Raw genomic sequence first — 17,891 nt, 5'->3', positions numbered from 1 at the left:
ATATTAAAAGACTGATACTGTATCAGACTAATGCTTTTGCATTGCATTTGTACTCACAAACACACTTCAAATGCAGACACGCACAAAACCACACACAAGCTTCCCCAGACTTTCTGAAACAACCCTCTTCCAACAGCCTCTGCATTTAAATACCCTTCTTGAGTTCTGTGGCAAGCAGCATTGTCCATTCATCTAATTGATTAGAATGCCCCCCCCCCCAATCCATCTCTCACTCACTCACACACACACACACACACACACACACACACACAGAGAGAGAGAGAGAGAGAGAGAGAGAGAGAGAGAGAGAGAGAGAGAGAAGAAACAGCTAACATCACACTCTGGGGCGTCAGACACTGAAATTATATACGTCAACATCATTGCCTATTTTCTAGTTTTCCATCTCCTATCTTCAGCATTTCTTCCACCGGGTCTTTCTCTCTCTGTCTCTTTCTCACTCTCTCTCCCCCTTCTCTCTCTCTCTCTCGCGCTCTCTCTCTTTCCCTTTTCTTTCAGGGAGAGCTGATATCTCTGGCGGTTTGCCGCATGGAAGTCGCCCAGGCAAGGCAGAATATCATCTCTCTGAGCCGGACGTCTTCTCTCCATTTGCCCACCTCTGCAAGAGCAGACACAGCACACTCACATTTACCGGGATTCCACGGGATATAACGGCATTTATCCGCTGACCGACTATCAGGAGAGTCTAAATCCCGGCTTCATTCCAGCAGAGGGGCGATATTTCTCACTCAGATGTAACAACACAAAAACACGTAACGGATCACCAAGTGCGCAAAAGCCGCAGCTTAAAACATTACGCACGGCGAATTCTTTTCTTTTTCTATCTATTTTCAAATTCATCCATCAATTCTCTGCACGGACAAACCGGGGACTGGAGGCGGGGGGTACTTCCATGCTATGGAGTCCTGATTTTACCAAGCGACCCAGAGGGAGGCTTGAAACTGAGAAAATTCGTCGTGCCGTGCTGGAATATTAATAGCCAAATCCTAACAATAATCAAGGGGATATCGCAGCAGAGTTTGGGACTCTCGAGAGCACCCCAACTTTTTTTCTTCCTTTTTTTTGTTTCCGTTTTTAATCTCTTTCCCTCTTATCTTCTCCGCCTGTGGGACTTGTATTTTCGTGACTGATTAGCAGTAAGCTACTTCACTTTCTGTCATGGACCGCTCGACGTCTTTGGATATAGAAGCGCTCAAGGTAAGACAGTCGCAGCATAGAGACGCGCACTTATTCCTACAGAGAGAGTTGCAATACCCTTCTGTATGGGTGGATAAGTGGAGACACTGGTGGCGTATTGAGTGACTTGGAATGATGAGTGAATTGTCTTATGGCTGTTATTGGCTGGTTGGATTAATCCGCAAACGACTGACTGGTGCTGAAGGGTAAAGCTGATATCATGAGACGATGCTTGTTAACTGTTGGTTAGTTGGATGGGCGGCCAGCAGGTTGTTTGTTCTTCTTGGGGGGACCAAGTGACTTTTCGATGCTGGGAGGTTAACTGGTATCTAAAAGTCTTGAGGTACAATCATCAAATGGGGTTTAACATTCGGTTCGAGTAAACGGATGTAGTTGCAGCACTATCGAAGATCTCCTTTCCCTCGCTCTGTTTCTGTTAAGTATAAAACCACACTCGTGCATGTTGGTTAAAAGAGGAGTGTGAGGGCGAGCGTGTGTCAGCATTCAGCGTGTAAGGTAAATTTCACTAAGCTTTGCTTGCACAAAGATTTGTTGCAGTGAACTGTTGTGCGGTGTTGGGACATTCGATAGACGGGACGAATGCGCCCGACGTGTAAATGAATTAGCAAACATTCATAGAAACAGATAGAGAAGTAAGACTGCCAACAGATTTGTCATTTCTATCCCCTTTCTTACTTTGTTACTTCTTACTTTTCATTTCCCTCGGTGTAATACAGGGTTTTTACTGGCTTAAAAGTGAAGCTGGCGATTCCTAAATGTCAAGGGGAAGAAATAAATACCTGTGTGTACTTGTGCCCACAGATTTAGTTTATGTGGCTGTGTAGACATTGCTTTCCCGACTATATTTGTGGAGGAAGCTTATATAGTTCTTGCTATCCTTTTATTCTAACCGTTGACATTTTTATCCAATTTCCTAGGCATTTGCATGTCCATGTAGGTCAAATTCGGTGTTTTGTGGGATGAATCTTTTTGCACTTCACAATGAGAGCAACATAATGGAAAAAAACAATAACAAGACATTGCTTCTATCTATAGTTACGTTTGACCAGAAGTAAGAATTAATGAAGTACAACTACTTTGTTACTTTACTTGAGTAGACTTTTCAGGTATTTGTACTTTACTGGAATATTTCTTTTTCTGACAATTGTTTACTTTTTACTCCTCATATTTTAACACAGATATCTTTCCTTTCTGCTGCTTGTTACATTTTCAAAACAGGCTCATTACTTTAGGTTTAATGCATTTGATGGGTGTTGTTATTTCACATCACTGTGGAATTCCCATTATCAAACCAATTAAAACTGTAGTCACTATATTCAGGGGTTAAAGTCTGGAACAGTCCATTTTTGGCACAAGTTTAAAAGATGTGTTCATGATATTATCACGCAAGCAATTCAGAAGAGAACCAAGCATGCAGTCTCTTTTCATGGTAGTTTCATTTTAATGAAGCAAGACAGAATATTAACCAAAAACTCTACAAAAAGCAGTCAAAGGAGCTTGCAAAGAAAAGCGTCTGGACTTCTTTAAGTTACTTGAAGACGTTTCACCTCTCATCCGAGAGGCTTCTTCAGTTCTAAGGTCAAATGGTGGAGAGTCCCAGATATAAACCCGGTGGGAGTGTCCCCCCACAGAGGGACAAAAGGACCCCCTGATGATCCTCTAATCGCCTGAGCCAAGGTGTGGAACTGGGTGTGGGTCCCAATCAGCCAGAGTTTCGGGTAAGTTCATTGTGAAACCCGGCCCCACCTTATCATGCGAATTCCTGAGGTCAGATGGCCCAGGGTGTGAGTGGGCCTTAAGGCGTCTGGGAAGGGATCTCAAAACTGGATTATAGATGGCAGAGAGTTGGTGTCGTAAACCACCGCCTCTGTTCAAAGATGGTCGCTCACAGTGGACATAGATGGCTTCTTTCACTCTTCTTTCAAACCATCTGTCCTCTCTGTCCAAAATGTGAACATTGGCATCCTCGAAAGAGTGTCCTTTATCCTTAAGATGCAGATGGACCGCTGAATCTTGTCCTGTGGAGGTGGCTCTTCTGTGTTGTGCCATGCGCTTGTGAAGTGGCTGTTTGGTCTCTCCAATGTAGAGGTCTGGGCATTCCTCGCTGCACTGTACAGCATACACCACATTGTTAAGTCTGTGTTTTGGTGTTTTGTCTTTCGGGTGAACCAGTTTTTGTCTGAGTGTGTTGCTGGGTCTGAAGTACACCGGGATGTCATGCTTGGAGAAAACCCTCCTGAGTTTCTCTGATACACCGGCTACATAGGGGATGACAATGTTGTTGCGTCTGTCCTTCTTATCCTCCCTCGCTGGTGTCTGATCTTCTTTTCTGTGCCTCTTTGCTGACTTTAAGAAGCTGACTTTCACAAGCGCATGGCACAACACAGAAGAGCCACCTCCACAGGACAAGATTCAGCGGTCCATCTGCATCTTAAGGATAAAGGACACTCTTTCGAGGATGCCAATGTTCACATTTTGGACAGAGAGGACAGATGGTTTGAAAGAGGAGTGAAAGAAGCCATCTATGTCCACTGTGAGCGACCATCTTTGAACAGAGGCGGTGGTTTACGACACCAACTCTCTGCCATCTATAATCCAGTTTTGAGATCCCTTCCCAGACGCCTTAAGGCCCACTCACACCCTGGGCCATCTGACCTCAGGAATTCGCATGATAAGGTGGGGCCGGGTTTCACAATGAACTTACCCGAAACTCTGGCTGATTGGGACCCACACCCAGTTCCACACCTTGGCTCAGGCGATTAGAGGATCATCAGGGGGTCCTTTTGTCCCTCTGTGGGGGGACACTCCCACCAGGTTTATATCTGGGACTCTCCACCATTTGACCTTAGAACTGAAGAAGCCTCTCTCGGATGAGAGGTGAAACGTCTTCAAGTAACTTAAAGAAGTCCAGACGCTTTTCTTTGCAAGCTCCTTTGACTACGATGACCTGGATGACTGAGAACCTTCACAGACATCTACAAAAAGCACATTACATAAATTCTATATCCTGTCATGGATGTCACTGAGTGAAGTGAGTTTTTGATTCTCAAGCAAAACATAACTCCGTACTTTGTGGAGAAACCCTTGTTGGCAAGCACAGCAGTAAGGCATTGCTTGAAGTTGGTCACCAGATTTGCACATCAAATGAGGAATTTTGGCTGACTCCTCTTTAAATAAACTTTAAATCCTTTAGATTTCTTGGCTGCTGATTGGCAACTCAAAGCTTTGGCTCCCTCCACAGATTTTCTACATATATTTTTTTCCTCCTTGATTTTGGTTCGCCATCAAAATTAACTATCATGAAAATGAAAGACTGTTTATTTCTTTGACGGTGGGCAAACTTACAAATTGAGAAAGAGATCAAATAATTATTTTCCCCCGTGAAGGAAATCACTTTTTTTTTTTGAAGCAGCAGGTAATTTCAAATGCAACATTTCTAACAGCTCAACAAATATCAGCAAACAAACAAGATGTCTGCTAGCTAAAGGTACAGTTGCTGTATTTTCCAGAGAGAGAAAAAAATGTGAGGTAACTTTACATGGAAATGGAGAAATATGTATGAAAAAGACAGGACAGAGGAGATAAGAGATTATCCCAAAAGGCTGATTCTGTCCAGATGAACAGAATCAACCTTTGGGGATTTGCTTACCTGGATGATTGAGCATGCATCAAGATAGATAAGAGATTACTTTTTAACTGTAAGGACTGCTCAGTGATATTTGATTAACTATACCTCTAAAGCTTACATGGCAATAGTGTTTTATAGTTCTTTTAATCATATATTAGATCAGCATGTGATGTAGAATTATGGTTTTTCATATTTTGAAATGCCCTGTAAAATAAATTGAAAACAAACAGGATGGTAGGGGTGAAGTTATTTATTTATTTTTTTAGCTATGTTGGACTGGTGAAGAGAAGCTGAGATGTTCATGGTCAATGTTAGGTTACATCAATGGTAGGAAAGCTCAAATTAAATTTAAGGTAACGATTGGGATGCTGATTAGATTCACTCACTGAATTCCACCTTCATACCAGCCTTATAATGTTTAGGTGTCAGAAATCAGCTACACTTGCTCATGTAACATCGGCTTATGTTGAATTCTGTTTGGTAAATCCAGAAAGAGCAGTGAATATTGGAGCAGCAGCTCCAGCACATGGCAGCTGATGCATTAAAAAATCCACTGCAGCTCAGAATAGAAAATATCAAAAATATTGTCCATATGAATTCTTTTCACCACCTTACAACACTACACTCGACTTTACTCATTTTTCTGTTTTGGTGCAGAGGCAAAGTCACTCACACTGTAGGAAACAGAAAATAGAGATGAACTCCACTTGCTTTTAATTTCTGTGTGTTCTACATAACACCCGTTCAAGCTGAGTAAATAGTTTAGAATTAGAATTTGGGTTGAAATAAAGTTTGTATTATTATTTTTTAACTATATGACATGAAGTTCAGTTTCGTTTGAACAAAATAGCTGGTAGCTGATGTCCTCCAAAGAACTATATTTTACTTTTATACTTTGAGTAAATTTCAGAACTTTTTTCACTTTGAATAAAGAAGTTGAATCAGTACTTTACTTTTGCCAGATCATTTTTTTAAACAATGTGCATGTGTAAGTGTCTGTATTTCTACCTAAGTGAAGAATGTTTGTACTTTTGCCACCTCCGTTAATGTTTGCTAGTCATTTATCACTCAACTTTCACTCAGTATCTTGGCTGTTTTTAATGCGGTTCTCTATTTATAGATGCTAATTCAATTCATTATACATTTGAATTATATAATGAAAATATATTCGCTCTGACTCTAGAGTAAGTCATTGTTAGCAGTCATGGACATGTATTGAAAGATAAGTAAATAATAGTAGTTACGAAAGCTCACTGTAGTATACACATTAATGGCCATTAATGGCCACATACATTGTACACCTATTATACCACTGAGTTTTCAATAGGGAATACAATGTAGACACAGACTGTGGGTGGAAATGTCTATTTACTGCGTGCTGCTGCATTTATTGGTGACCAGTAACTAGATAAATTAACAAATCAATAAAATTCCTCCGAGGTTTGACATTTCAAGCAACATTTTATGTGATCAAATTTCTGAGAAGGGGACCTTGATACCGCACTGATGCAGAGCTCCAGATGGACTTGGACTCAGCTGGCTGGGAGCTGGTTTAAAAGATCAAAATTGGCGTTCGGATTTTAAAATGACCTTAACTGTTAGCCAATGAAACTGACCTGCAGAATTTTGTGAGTACTAACGTTTTTGTCTCTGCTATTTTCTGGTGTCTTTTTGATGTTTGTTCCTATTAGACATGCACACATTTATGTTAATTTGATGAATCACTTACCGACTTATTAATCATTGGCAAAGGTAATTATTGATAACAAGTTTAAATAAGAACTCTGGGCACTTTGTGTAAAAATTTTATGGCAATCTGATAGTTACATTTATGCAAAGATATATATGAAGACATATATATGTGCATCTCTGTTATGAATCTTTGTAAGTTGCCCAGCTCACCAACAATCACAACTGTGTTGGATACACACCTAAACGGCAAAAGCAAATGTGTAGTTTTAAAACTTTTAAAACATTAAAACAGCAATGTGGTTGCCGCTAATGCAACTGAGCTTTTTGAATAAAATTCAGCATCGCATGTATTATTCCCATTCTCTCTGAATGACTAAAGGTAAATAATTAAGTTAAGCTGTCATTGCGGTCATTAGATTATGTTTTTTTTTAATCTCTGTACAGTTGAAGTTACTGAATGTTACTGTGATTGCATATTAAAAGTTGGTGGCCCTAGTTTTATAGCACTATGTTAAAAGAATAATGACCTTTCCTTTCCATATAAAAGTAAATGACCATGCAGGATTTCCAGCTGTTATTCCCTAAAAATAATGATCACCCGTACCTCCCATCCCACGTAAGAGCGCTTGGTAACTAATCAAATCTCACTCCTAGCGGTGTTAGTACATCACACTACATATTGAGTTTAAAGCATTTCCTTCTAGTTCTGTTACGTCCATCTCTTTATCTATCTGCTTGATGTTTTCTGCAGAGCTGGTGTCATATCCTTGGCAATGGTGACAGTCCCTAAGTTTGAGTGCATTGGGTTTTGGCACTCAGAAGTACTCACACATACACACTCCTGCAGTATGCTCTGTATAGTGAAGGTTAGAAGGTATGCACATCTGAGTGAGTTTATATGCAAGAAATCATAATTCATGATTAAATGCTGAAAAGTGTAGGAATTGCAAATGAATATAGGGGCTTTTCTAATATAGCAAAAGAGTGTGTGTGTGTGTGTGTTTGAGAGGGAGAGAGAGAGAGAGAGAGAGGGAGAGAGAGAGAGAAACTGCACAGGCTTACTGACCACATAGCCTTCTGGACTAGTGGAGACAAACACATGCGGTATATACACACAGCAATCCAATCTAATGAAAAACCTGATTTTTCTTTCTTCAGTTAGTCAAATGTGTGTGTGTCTAGTGCCTGTGTGTGTGTGTTTCAAAAAGCACTCTCAGGAAATGAACAGAGAACAAGGACAACATCGGGACATTGATAAGACACTGCATTATATCAAATCTACAATTGGTATGTGTGTGCGTGTTTGTGTGTGCATGTGAATGTGAATGTGTGTGTTTTTAACCAAAGACCTATGGGGTCATAAATCAGTGCAGGTTTCAATATCAATAGAGCAGTTTAAGTGGTATTGATCTTTAGTAATAGCTGCACCATAAATTATATACAGTATAATAAGGGCAGTCAGATTGAATTTGACCCTCTAGATCAGAAGCTCTGGACTTGTAACAGGCAAAGGAAACCTGGAGCTTATCTTTCGTAAGTCTACAGATTATGAGTTAACACTGATATAATTATAACTATACATTATAAATAGTGTCTACAAATTTGTGACTAGTGAAAAAACAAGGAAATGTAATTCTTTTTCTAGCCACCATAGAACATAACTTCTAAATTATGGTTAGTTAATCCCAAAGTGGACAGCCAAATGAACCAACTTATGATACAAGCCTGAAACTGAATGAAACAGCATTTGCAATGTGGCTGTTTTCCCACCTTGGTTACACTCTTTCACTTAAATCCATTTGGTAACCACCCAGTGCAGCCACAGTTTTGCATTTCTGGCCACTGAGCAGCTCAATTGGAGCAATTGGGGGTTCACTGCCTTTTCCAAGGGCACTTCAAAAGTAGCTGCTGAAGGATGGGAGAACATTACTCATTCATTTAAGTGAGCTGGGCTGCAGCTTGCCTCTCTAACCTCCAAGTTAGAGAGTGCAATTATTCATCTGTGTATCACCAGTTCAGTTCAATTATGTTACAAGTGCAAAAACACACATGAACTGATTACTCAATGTGCTCCAGTGTGAAATATATTATATTGTAGTGACAGTCATGTTTGTTGAGGTTGCCAATGTGACAGCTGCACAATTTGAAAGTGGGGGCCTCACTCTCAGCCACACTGACTTCATTCCTATTGTAGTGGAGACTTCCCAAACATTTGCATGCAACCTCATTTCAGTTTTGAATCCATAACAGATAGGCTGGGATGCATTACGATTCCTGACTGTGGCATCACATTAATAACAAAGCCTTTCCGGGTGGCAAATTATTCCACTGCAATAGGCAGCTGAATGTGAATTTAACCACTTTGAAGTTTCTTAGCCATTGGAATTGGAACATCACACAGCATTGCATAATGTGCAAATGAATAGAAAACACAAGACTGACATATTAATATTTCTGGGTTTTTTTCTTCACTTTTGGTATTTAGACAAAATTGTTTGTCTAATTAAACTAATCAACACTTGCTCAAATAAAGGTAACTTATTAACCTGCACTATTTTGAACTAAGATAAATCCCTCCCTTCTATCATTCATTGATAAATTTGACACGGACTTACGTTACATTTGGGGTTAAAGTGATAATCAGTGTTGACTGGTAAGGTACTGATGTATTTTAATTTCACTTAGCAGAGGCAACCTTTAGTAGCTAGCCAGTGTACTTCGGTTCTCATGTATGCAGAGTTAAAAATGTATTTCAGTTGATTAATATTACCATTGCCTCTGTATTGAACAGTCGTCTACCTTTTCCCCCTACTTTCTAACACCTGCAATACTGGAGTAACAATGAAAAAATATTGATTCTCTGGAGTGACGAATAACACTTCTGTGGCTTGCAATCCGGTGGACTAGTCTGGGTTTGGCAGTTGCCAGGAGAACGGTACTTTTCAGACTGCACTGTGTTATGTGTAAAGGAGGGGAGATCATTGTGTGGGGTTGTTTTTCAGGAGCTGGGCTCAGCCCCTTAGTACCAGTGAAAAGAACTCTTAATGCTTCATCATACCAAGACATTTTGGACAATTTCATGCTTCTGACTTTGTGGGAACAGTTTGAGGATGGTCCCTTTCTGTTGAAACAGAACTGCGCACAAGTGCGCAAAGTAAGGTCCATAAAGACATAGATGAGCGAGTTTGCTGTGGAAAAACTTGACTTGCCTGCACAGAGTCCTGACCTCAGCCCAACAGAACACCTTTGGGATGAATTACAGTGGAATTTGTGAGCCAAACCTTCTCGTCCAACATCAGTGTTCAACCCCACAAATGCACTTCTGGAAGAATGGTCGAGTTGAAGCTGTTAGAGCTACAAAGGGTGGGCCAACATCATACTAAACCAAATGCATTAAGAATGGGATTTCACTCATGTTCATATGTGTGTAAAGGCAGATTTGTGAATACTTGGCATTACAGTATATAAATGAGTACAGGTTAAAACTATTCCCAAATTACTCTAGGCTTCTTTTTTTTTTTTTAACCTTTTCCTTACTTCTACCACAGTGTTTTTTAATTTCATTATAAATTCAATAATGCACACATGCACACACATTCACTTAGAGATGGCCCGGAGCAGGAGTGTGCCATATTGAAGGTAAGTTGCAGAGTGAAGTAGTCAGTAACCTTCTTCATCCACATCAGTTCATTTTACAGTTAATTACCCAATTTTGCAGAAAGAATATTTCCATTACACAACATAGTGTGGTTGTGCATGTGTGTGTGTGTTACATAAATAGAAATTCACTCGCAATCATGGCTTTTCTGTGTTTATGTTTATTCATGTTTGTGTGCGTGTGAGTGTGTGCGGGGGTGGGTGTGCATGTGTGTACTGCTTGGGTAGCAGTGTTTAAAGGTCTAATAGCTATGGGGCTAGAATTGGCCTTTTAAAGGTTAATTTACAGTGTTTAGACTTTGTGAGTGTGTGTGCATATTGAAGTTTACGAGTTTTGTTATGTTTGCTGAGCAGTAAAGTAATTCACAGTATGAACCCCTCTCCTTCACATTGCTTGTAGGCATGTATGTGTTCTGTTCTATGTGTATGTGAACTTTAAACCACCCAACATTATGAATTGCTTGAAGGTGAGCTAACACAGCTGTGGTGTGTAATAATTAATTACACTTGTATTTTGGAAAGTAATGCTGTTTTCTTTCTTCTTAGACTTAAAACGGACTGTTTTTTCTCAGCAAAAATGTTTCTTAAAAAACGTTTCTTGAAACAAGAACTAAAAAACAGGTGGTCTAGCGCCATCAGAGGCTCCCTAAGAGAACCTTACCAATATGTATTTCCCTCTTTCCTGTAAAAACATAAGTAAATACAAAATACAGTTTTAAATACTGATTTCTTTTATTAAGGGAACAAAGTTATCCAAACCTACCTGGCCCTATGTGAAAAAGCAATTGAGCCCTAAATCTAATAACTGGTTGTGCCACCCTTGGGAGCAAGAACAGCAATCTTTTGGGGCTTTCATATTGGCGTGGAGGAATTTTGGCCCACTCTTCTTTGTTTTACTTCAGCCACATTGATGAGCTTTCAAACATAAATGCCCCGTTTAAGATCATGCCAAAGCATTTCAATTGGACGTCAATTAGGAGTGCCTGATTTGGGCAATCCAAAATCTTCATTTTGTTTCGTTTATTTTATTTTATTTTTTGTATTTTTTTTGTGGTTGAGTTGTTAGTGCGGTTTGGATCATTTTCCTGTTGCATAACCCAACTGTGCTTGAGTTGGGTTATGCAACTTAATTAATGGCCAGATCCATCAGGATTTTCTGTTACAGAGCAGAATTCATGATTCCATCAGTTACGACATCAATTAAGTCATCAAGGTCCCGAAGCAGCGAAGCAGCCTTAGACGAACATGTTGGACTGTTGGCACAATGTTCTTTTTAAGAAATTTACACAAAATGCACAAAATGTAAAGGGACTCAAACCTTCCAAAAAGTTCAACTTCGGTCCACAGTATATTTTACTAAAAGTCTTGCAGATCATCAAGATGTTTTTTTTTTTGTTAAATGTGAGATCTTTATGGTCAGCAGTGGTTTTCACCTTTTGTTGAATCACAAAGCTTAACTGAGGCAAGTGAGGCCTGCAGAATTTAATTAAGCATCAGGGATATTTTAAGAATGCATGCAGCATACCTAAGTCACATTCGTCTATATACAAGAAATCATGAAATGGGAGTTGTCTGGGGATGCATTACTCAGTAGTAGATACATGGGGAAAAAGGCAGAGTGGACTGCAGACATGTTTTGTTAGCAGAGAGAAAACATGGTGGGGTTGATCTTGGCCTTGGGGAGACTCTAGGGTCTGCATCACTATATGATTTAAACAATTATACACACAAACACACACAGTTGGCCATCCTGCAGATGACCACTTTATGCATAAAATAACCAGTGAGGAAATAGCTGTAAATGTGTGAATGCATTACTATATAACCCTTTGCATCCACATGTGGATACAAAAATGAATCCATTTGTGTTTGCCTGTGGTGCATTTACTGTGTACTTGTCCCCAGATCACCACTCATGGCAGTAATCACTAACATACATACTCAGACACACACACAACACACGCACACATATCCCCGTGGAGCCTAAAGCTTCCAAACGAGCGATCAGTCTTAACAATGACTGATGCCGCACCTCGCTACTTGCCACTCAACCTTTCCTGTGAAAGCCTCAGGGGGTGCGTGACAGTGTTGTGCATTTGTTTCTCATTGTGTGACCTTTATACCCTATGTTAGCCACTTTTGCACAAGGGAATGCTCTGTCCACTTTATGTTCTCTCATACTCTTGCAACTATTTTCTTCCTTTTCCACAGCAATCACATCTGCACTTACTGTAGAGTGTGTGAATGAAAGCAAGCAAATTTGGGTTTTTGCTGCATTAATAATGTGAGTGTATATTATAAAGCTATACACATTTTTGCAGGAGCATTACAGCATACGCAATGCCTCCAAAATTACAGTGTTTTTTTTTTTTTTTAATATTCTTCTTATTCTCCAGTTAGGCCGAAATAAGAGCACTAATAACGGCAAACAATTTTAAAACCTTGTAGTGCAGTGGTATGTTTATTATTTCTTTGAAACCGTTTACTAAAATCTTTTATTCCAGCTTGATATCTATCTGTCTAAATTCCAAAGTATAACTGAGAAAAGGTGAAATAATAAGAACTGGTGAAAAAACACAACCTGTCACTTTGCACACAGCATTAAGCAAGAACAGCAAACAGAGAAAAAGTGGCTCAGCAACACCAGATTCATCATTCTTATTTTTTTGATATTTTGAGCTGAGTAGAATTTAATGAAATCACCCAGAATTACATGAAACAGCAATCACATTCATCTATTGCTTTTTGTAGACATATTTTACTGGTAAACTGAAAACGCTGATTGACTTGTGATGCAAGGGGGAAATCAGGTAATCATCAAAGTGATTAAGATTCAGCCCCAGTGGGATAAAAGGAAATACGTTTACAAGCTTTCATATTAAATAATCTAATAGTTGTTGCTGCATTTTTAGTCTTGGCCAGAATAGTGGCCCATACTAGCAGCATGTACACCGCAATGTCTAAAAGCAAAATATCACTTTGAACACTGTATCCGTGTAAATATCAATATCATTTTTAAATGTTATACAGCAGACACAACAGGTGCCATGATATGTCAGTGCATAAAGGATCCTTCCTCAGTTTAATGAAACTTTTTTATGAGGAGCAGTATTATCAGCACTCTACCATGAAATGTGGCATATGAAAAATACATTGCAGTATCAGCATCATGATCAAGGCTCATGGCACAGTTCATCCTGGATATGTCACATAGCTCGACTACATGGCCTTGATGTTTTCTATACCCCTGATTCTGGCATTGACGCTCAAATGCTTGTTTCAGCTGACCTGTCACTGACATATTGAATGAATTCTTTTCAGTATTGCAACACTATTGAAATTGTGTTGCGAATGACCACAACAGTCTCTCCTTAATTCACTGAAAATTGCAATCAAGGAAATAGCGGGTGTGCATTTGTTCTGCAGACTTTCATTAACTTGTACATTTTTCCTCTGTCCACTGTGACTACTTCAGAGATAGTGGTTTTGAGAGATGTGCAAATTTGTCTCTGTCCAAAAGAATGAAACAATGTGGTGCCATTTCATCTGCAGCATAAATGTCACAAGGCTGTTCACTGTTCAATATTAGATTTTAATTTGAGGTGTAGCTCACCATGAAGGGACCTTTACATTTGTCATCATGTGCACTGCTGCAGGCTATGTCCCCCTGTCCAGCAATGACAAGTTAATATGCTGCTTTGCACAGTGGTGCTAAACAGTCTCAGATCTCAGTCATTAAATTCTTCACAAATTGCTATGATCATCTGTAGCTTATTGCAACATGACTCTGTTTCTCAACAACAATTTTATTTCAAAATTGAATTATGTTGTAATGACAAGGTAATCATGATCTGGTAATTATGTGGTCCAGCTATGACAAGCTAATGATCACCTGTTTTGTCAGGTACACAAATCAGTGGCTCTTTGTTGTGGCTTTAGTGTAAATCTGGCTGAGATAACATTTTTAACACTGGGCAAGCCTTAGGGCTGCACTTGGAGTCATATTCTGTAATGCACACAGGCCATAAACTAAACTTCACTTAAATGGTAGTGCAGTATTTAGCTTAGCCACTCAGAAAATCTGATTATTTTATACTGACATTTTTCTCTAATTTTTACCTCATGATTGTGCAGGAGGCTATAGCTCCAAATGCTGTAAGCAGATATGGACTTTTCACTCCCTGCATCCTCAGCCTCCAACTTGCACATGCGGCATAACCTTTATTCCTTGATAACATTTATTTTGTCATTTCCCTGCAGCAAGCCAGCTATCATGTGCCCCAGCTTGGTTATCATTTACAGAGACTGTGGAACTGACACTGAAATGACAGGGTAATATTCGTCTCCTTATACACCATCTTGTCCTGTCTGTCACGTCCCAAAGCACAGACTTTGATGCCATTATGACATAAATTTAGCTCAATATTACAATTGAATTAAATATTAGGGTTAAATGATTTTGACCCAGGTTAATAAATACCAGCCTTTGCACTGTTAACACTCTAAAAAGTTCAGTTGTGTTAATTTTATTAACAAACAGTAAAAGTACTGAACAAATCTTATTTAAAGAATTTCACGATACTTCAATCTTGTTAGCAAAATTCTCTGTTAGGGTAAATGGGTTACGTTGGGTTGCTTTTTCAGTGACAAATTTGAATCTCTAAGATGAGACAAGATAGGATTCAATAAGGCATGTTATACTTTATTCATCCCAGCAGTTGTGGTGTCACAATAGCCAAAACACACAGCCTATATTAAAATAGCTTAATTACGCCCCCTGTTTTGTGAACATTTTATTATGTCCTTATATTGTTAATCTTTCTACTTTATTTATTGTGCTTTATCATATCAACTGTGATTTGATATGACACCTGTATAAAAAATACACTATTAATTATAATTTTAACAAAGTAGGAAATGCTAGAAGCAGGTGATGTCCAACCCAAATGCAAAGAGCACTCAGAGAGTGCATTTCCTCACGAAGGCCACTGGCTATACCAAAACTTTTATGTTTTATGATGTTTTTATTACAACATGATGACTTCAGCCTGTTTTTAATATATAACATGATGACTTTTGATATTGTAGGGCATTTCCTTAAGATTGCCCCTAAGATCCAATATATGCATTTGTGAATTGAAGATTGTTCAGCCTAATTGGATAGCGTTGTGTTAGAACCACATGACCACAGGACGTCCTAACTCTCTAAGTTGGAAAATAAGGTACAGCCAAAAATGCTGAAGATACGAAGGTGACACCATATGAATCATAATTTGAAACAAACATGACTGCAGGAGCCAGACAACCTGTGCCCCAACTCGCTCTGCATCAATGGTCCTTCAGCTGTACTGTCCCTGCAGTATTGCCTAGCATCTTTACATTATCCCACCAGCAGCAGTGCATTTATCTGTTAGCTGTATCTGCCTTCCTGTCCCTCAGCCCCCTGACAAGTAAATCATCTCTTCTCCTGCTGTGACAGCATAATCCTGATGTCTTTCACTTCTGCAGGCTAGGGTAGGCCACACACATGTTGAACACACACACGCATGCACACACACATACACACATACACATTTGCAGCGAAAGGCAGGAACAGGCAAACACATTACACACATGCTGGGATCCATACGCACACACAAACACTTTTTGTCAGAGGGGATTCTCGTCTACTCAAGGACAGAGTGGTGACACCTCATCATGAGCCAAATGAAGCAAGAGCAGCACAGAGAAGAGGAGGGAAAGAGGAGAGATCGAGGGCTGGATGGAGCGGAACGACAGAGTAATATGGAGGAGGTTGAGTTGAGTTATATGCCAGCAAGGCGACCAACACCTGGTGCTAGATTTCAGGGGCATGAAATAAGCTCTGGGAAATGTAGAGGGACAGACAGAAAGTGAGGTGATGGGGGGAATGAAGTGTCCAGTCTAGTCCAGGTACAGACACCTCTAGACACCTTTCTCTCTCTCTCGCTCTCTCTCTTGCTTCCTTTATGTGCTGTTCTTATTTGTGCCAGCTTTTGCAGTAATTCATTGAAGACTGTGAGGAACTTAGTCTAATTGAGATAGCAAGTGTGACAAAAGGAGAGAGATAACATTAACATGTTTTCCACACCACGCTTCTCCTTCAATTTGCTTGGATTACATTCACAGCTGAAAAATATGCCTTTTCTAAACTCATTAAAATTGGATTTCATTTCCATTTTACAAAATGTAGATGTCACCTACTTTACAATTTTCCCATCATATAGTGAATAAATGTTATTTTTCTTATGCATGTATCAATGTACTGCCTGATTTGGATTAGCAATTTTCTTTAATATAAATACAGATATAGTCTTGAGCTTTGTGCATGTGCTGGGTTTAAATGTGGCCAAATGTACCGTCACATGTCACTAACGAATCAACTAATCTTGAAAGTAATTCTGGAGTATTTATAGTTTGTGATTATGACTGTGATCTTCCAGAGCCAATGTTATTTCTAAATAAAAATGGGGACCCAAAGGCTGGGGAAGAGGAAATAAATTGAGAGAAATGAAGCAGAATAGGACAAGGTCCTTGTCACTGTCTGTTCTCGTAACTCAGAAGTGGGAGAGAAAGAGATGGAGTGATGGAAAGGAGGACAGAGGACTGTGTTTCACCTCAGAGAGCTACAGATGGATGATAATGCAGCAATAGACAGAGGGCAGAGAGAAGAGCACGCATAACAGAAGAAGAAAGCAAGATCGAGGCAAGAAGTGTAGAGGAAGGTAAAAAAGAAAGTCAGAACTGAGTGTAAGAATTAAAGGCAGAAAGTGAAGGTCAGAATGAACATAAAAGAGCCAGAAACAAAGAAAATGGATGCTTCCTAAAATTGTAAAATTGACTTAAAAATGCTAGCTTTTAACTTCTTGACCCAATCTCCTGTAAAAAATATTCTTGGCTGCTGGCCAAATTGAAGCCTGATTCTATCTGCTAAATTGATTCAGATCCTGAAACTGGCAGCTAAGATAACCATGCGTCTTGTGCCATATATCTTATCTAATTGATATCTGTCTCTGAATGTGCTATCAGGGTAATAATCACTTAAATCAATACCTTTGAATTTGCAGCTTATGCTCGTTAACATATGTACAATTGATATTCTTCAGTGTGACTGACAAATAGATTCTGTTTTATCATTCCTAGGAAGGCGTGAGGAGAAAAGACGCACAATTGCCTCACTATAGTTAAGGAAAGTAGTGGTGACTTATGGGAGCAGATCACGCAGGAGTTCTTCAGTGGCTGGCAAACTTCAGAGTGAGGCTTCTACCCAGAAGGCAGGACTCTCACACAAATTAGAACATCAAGTAGTGAATGTGCACACACTCTTGGCTGAGATCTGACCACCCACGGAGGTCTCTGGCATCACATCTTTGATTTCGAATGTCAGAGCCGTGTGTGTCTTTTGTAGTTAAGATAACTACAAATTAATAGCATGTTGCCAGTGAATTAAATTGCTGTATAATATCAAATGGCATCACATCATATGACCCCCTATGAGCAAGCACTGTGACAAAAGTGGGAAGGAAAAACTCCCTTTTAACAGGAAGAAACCTCCTGCTCAGGGATGGGCGGCCATCTGCTGCGACCGGTTGGGATGAGAGAGGGAAGACAGGATAAAAGATATGCTGTGGAAGAGAGCCAGAGATTAATAATAAGTATGATTCAGTGGACAGAGGTCTAT

General features: G+C 39.5%; 1 protein-coding gene across 2 annotated transcripts in view; it reads left to right on the top strand.

Moving 5' to 3' along the window:
- The first annotated feature begins 217 nt into the window (after window positions 1-217).
- LOC146516596 (zeta-sarcoglycan-like) overlaps window positions 218-17,891 on the top strand; it is a 396,328-nt gene continuing 378,654 nt past the window's right edge. The window contains exon 1 of one of the 2 annotated variants that reach the window (XM_085162626.1): window positions 218-1,215. Coding sequence is in view for 1 of the 2 variants with exons in the window: in XM_085162627.1 (XP_085018753.1) it covers window positions 1,177-1,215 (39 nt within the window). In the remaining variant the exon portion in view is untranslated. The remainder of the gene's footprint in view (window positions 1,216-17,891) is intronic. The other variant, XM_085162627.1, reaches the window with a different exon arrangement.

Source organism: Neolamprologus multifasciatus, chromosome 6, assembly GCF_963576455.1.
Source record: "Neolamprologus multifasciatus chromosome 6, fNeoMul1.2, whole genome shotgun sequence".
Taxonomy (NCBI): domain Eukaryota; kingdom Metazoa; phylum Chordata; class Actinopteri; order Cichliformes; family Cichlidae; genus Neolamprologus; species Neolamprologus multifasciatus.
The sequence above is the reverse complement of the archived record's forward strand: the minus strand, read 5'-3'. Positions and strand labels throughout refer to the sequence as shown.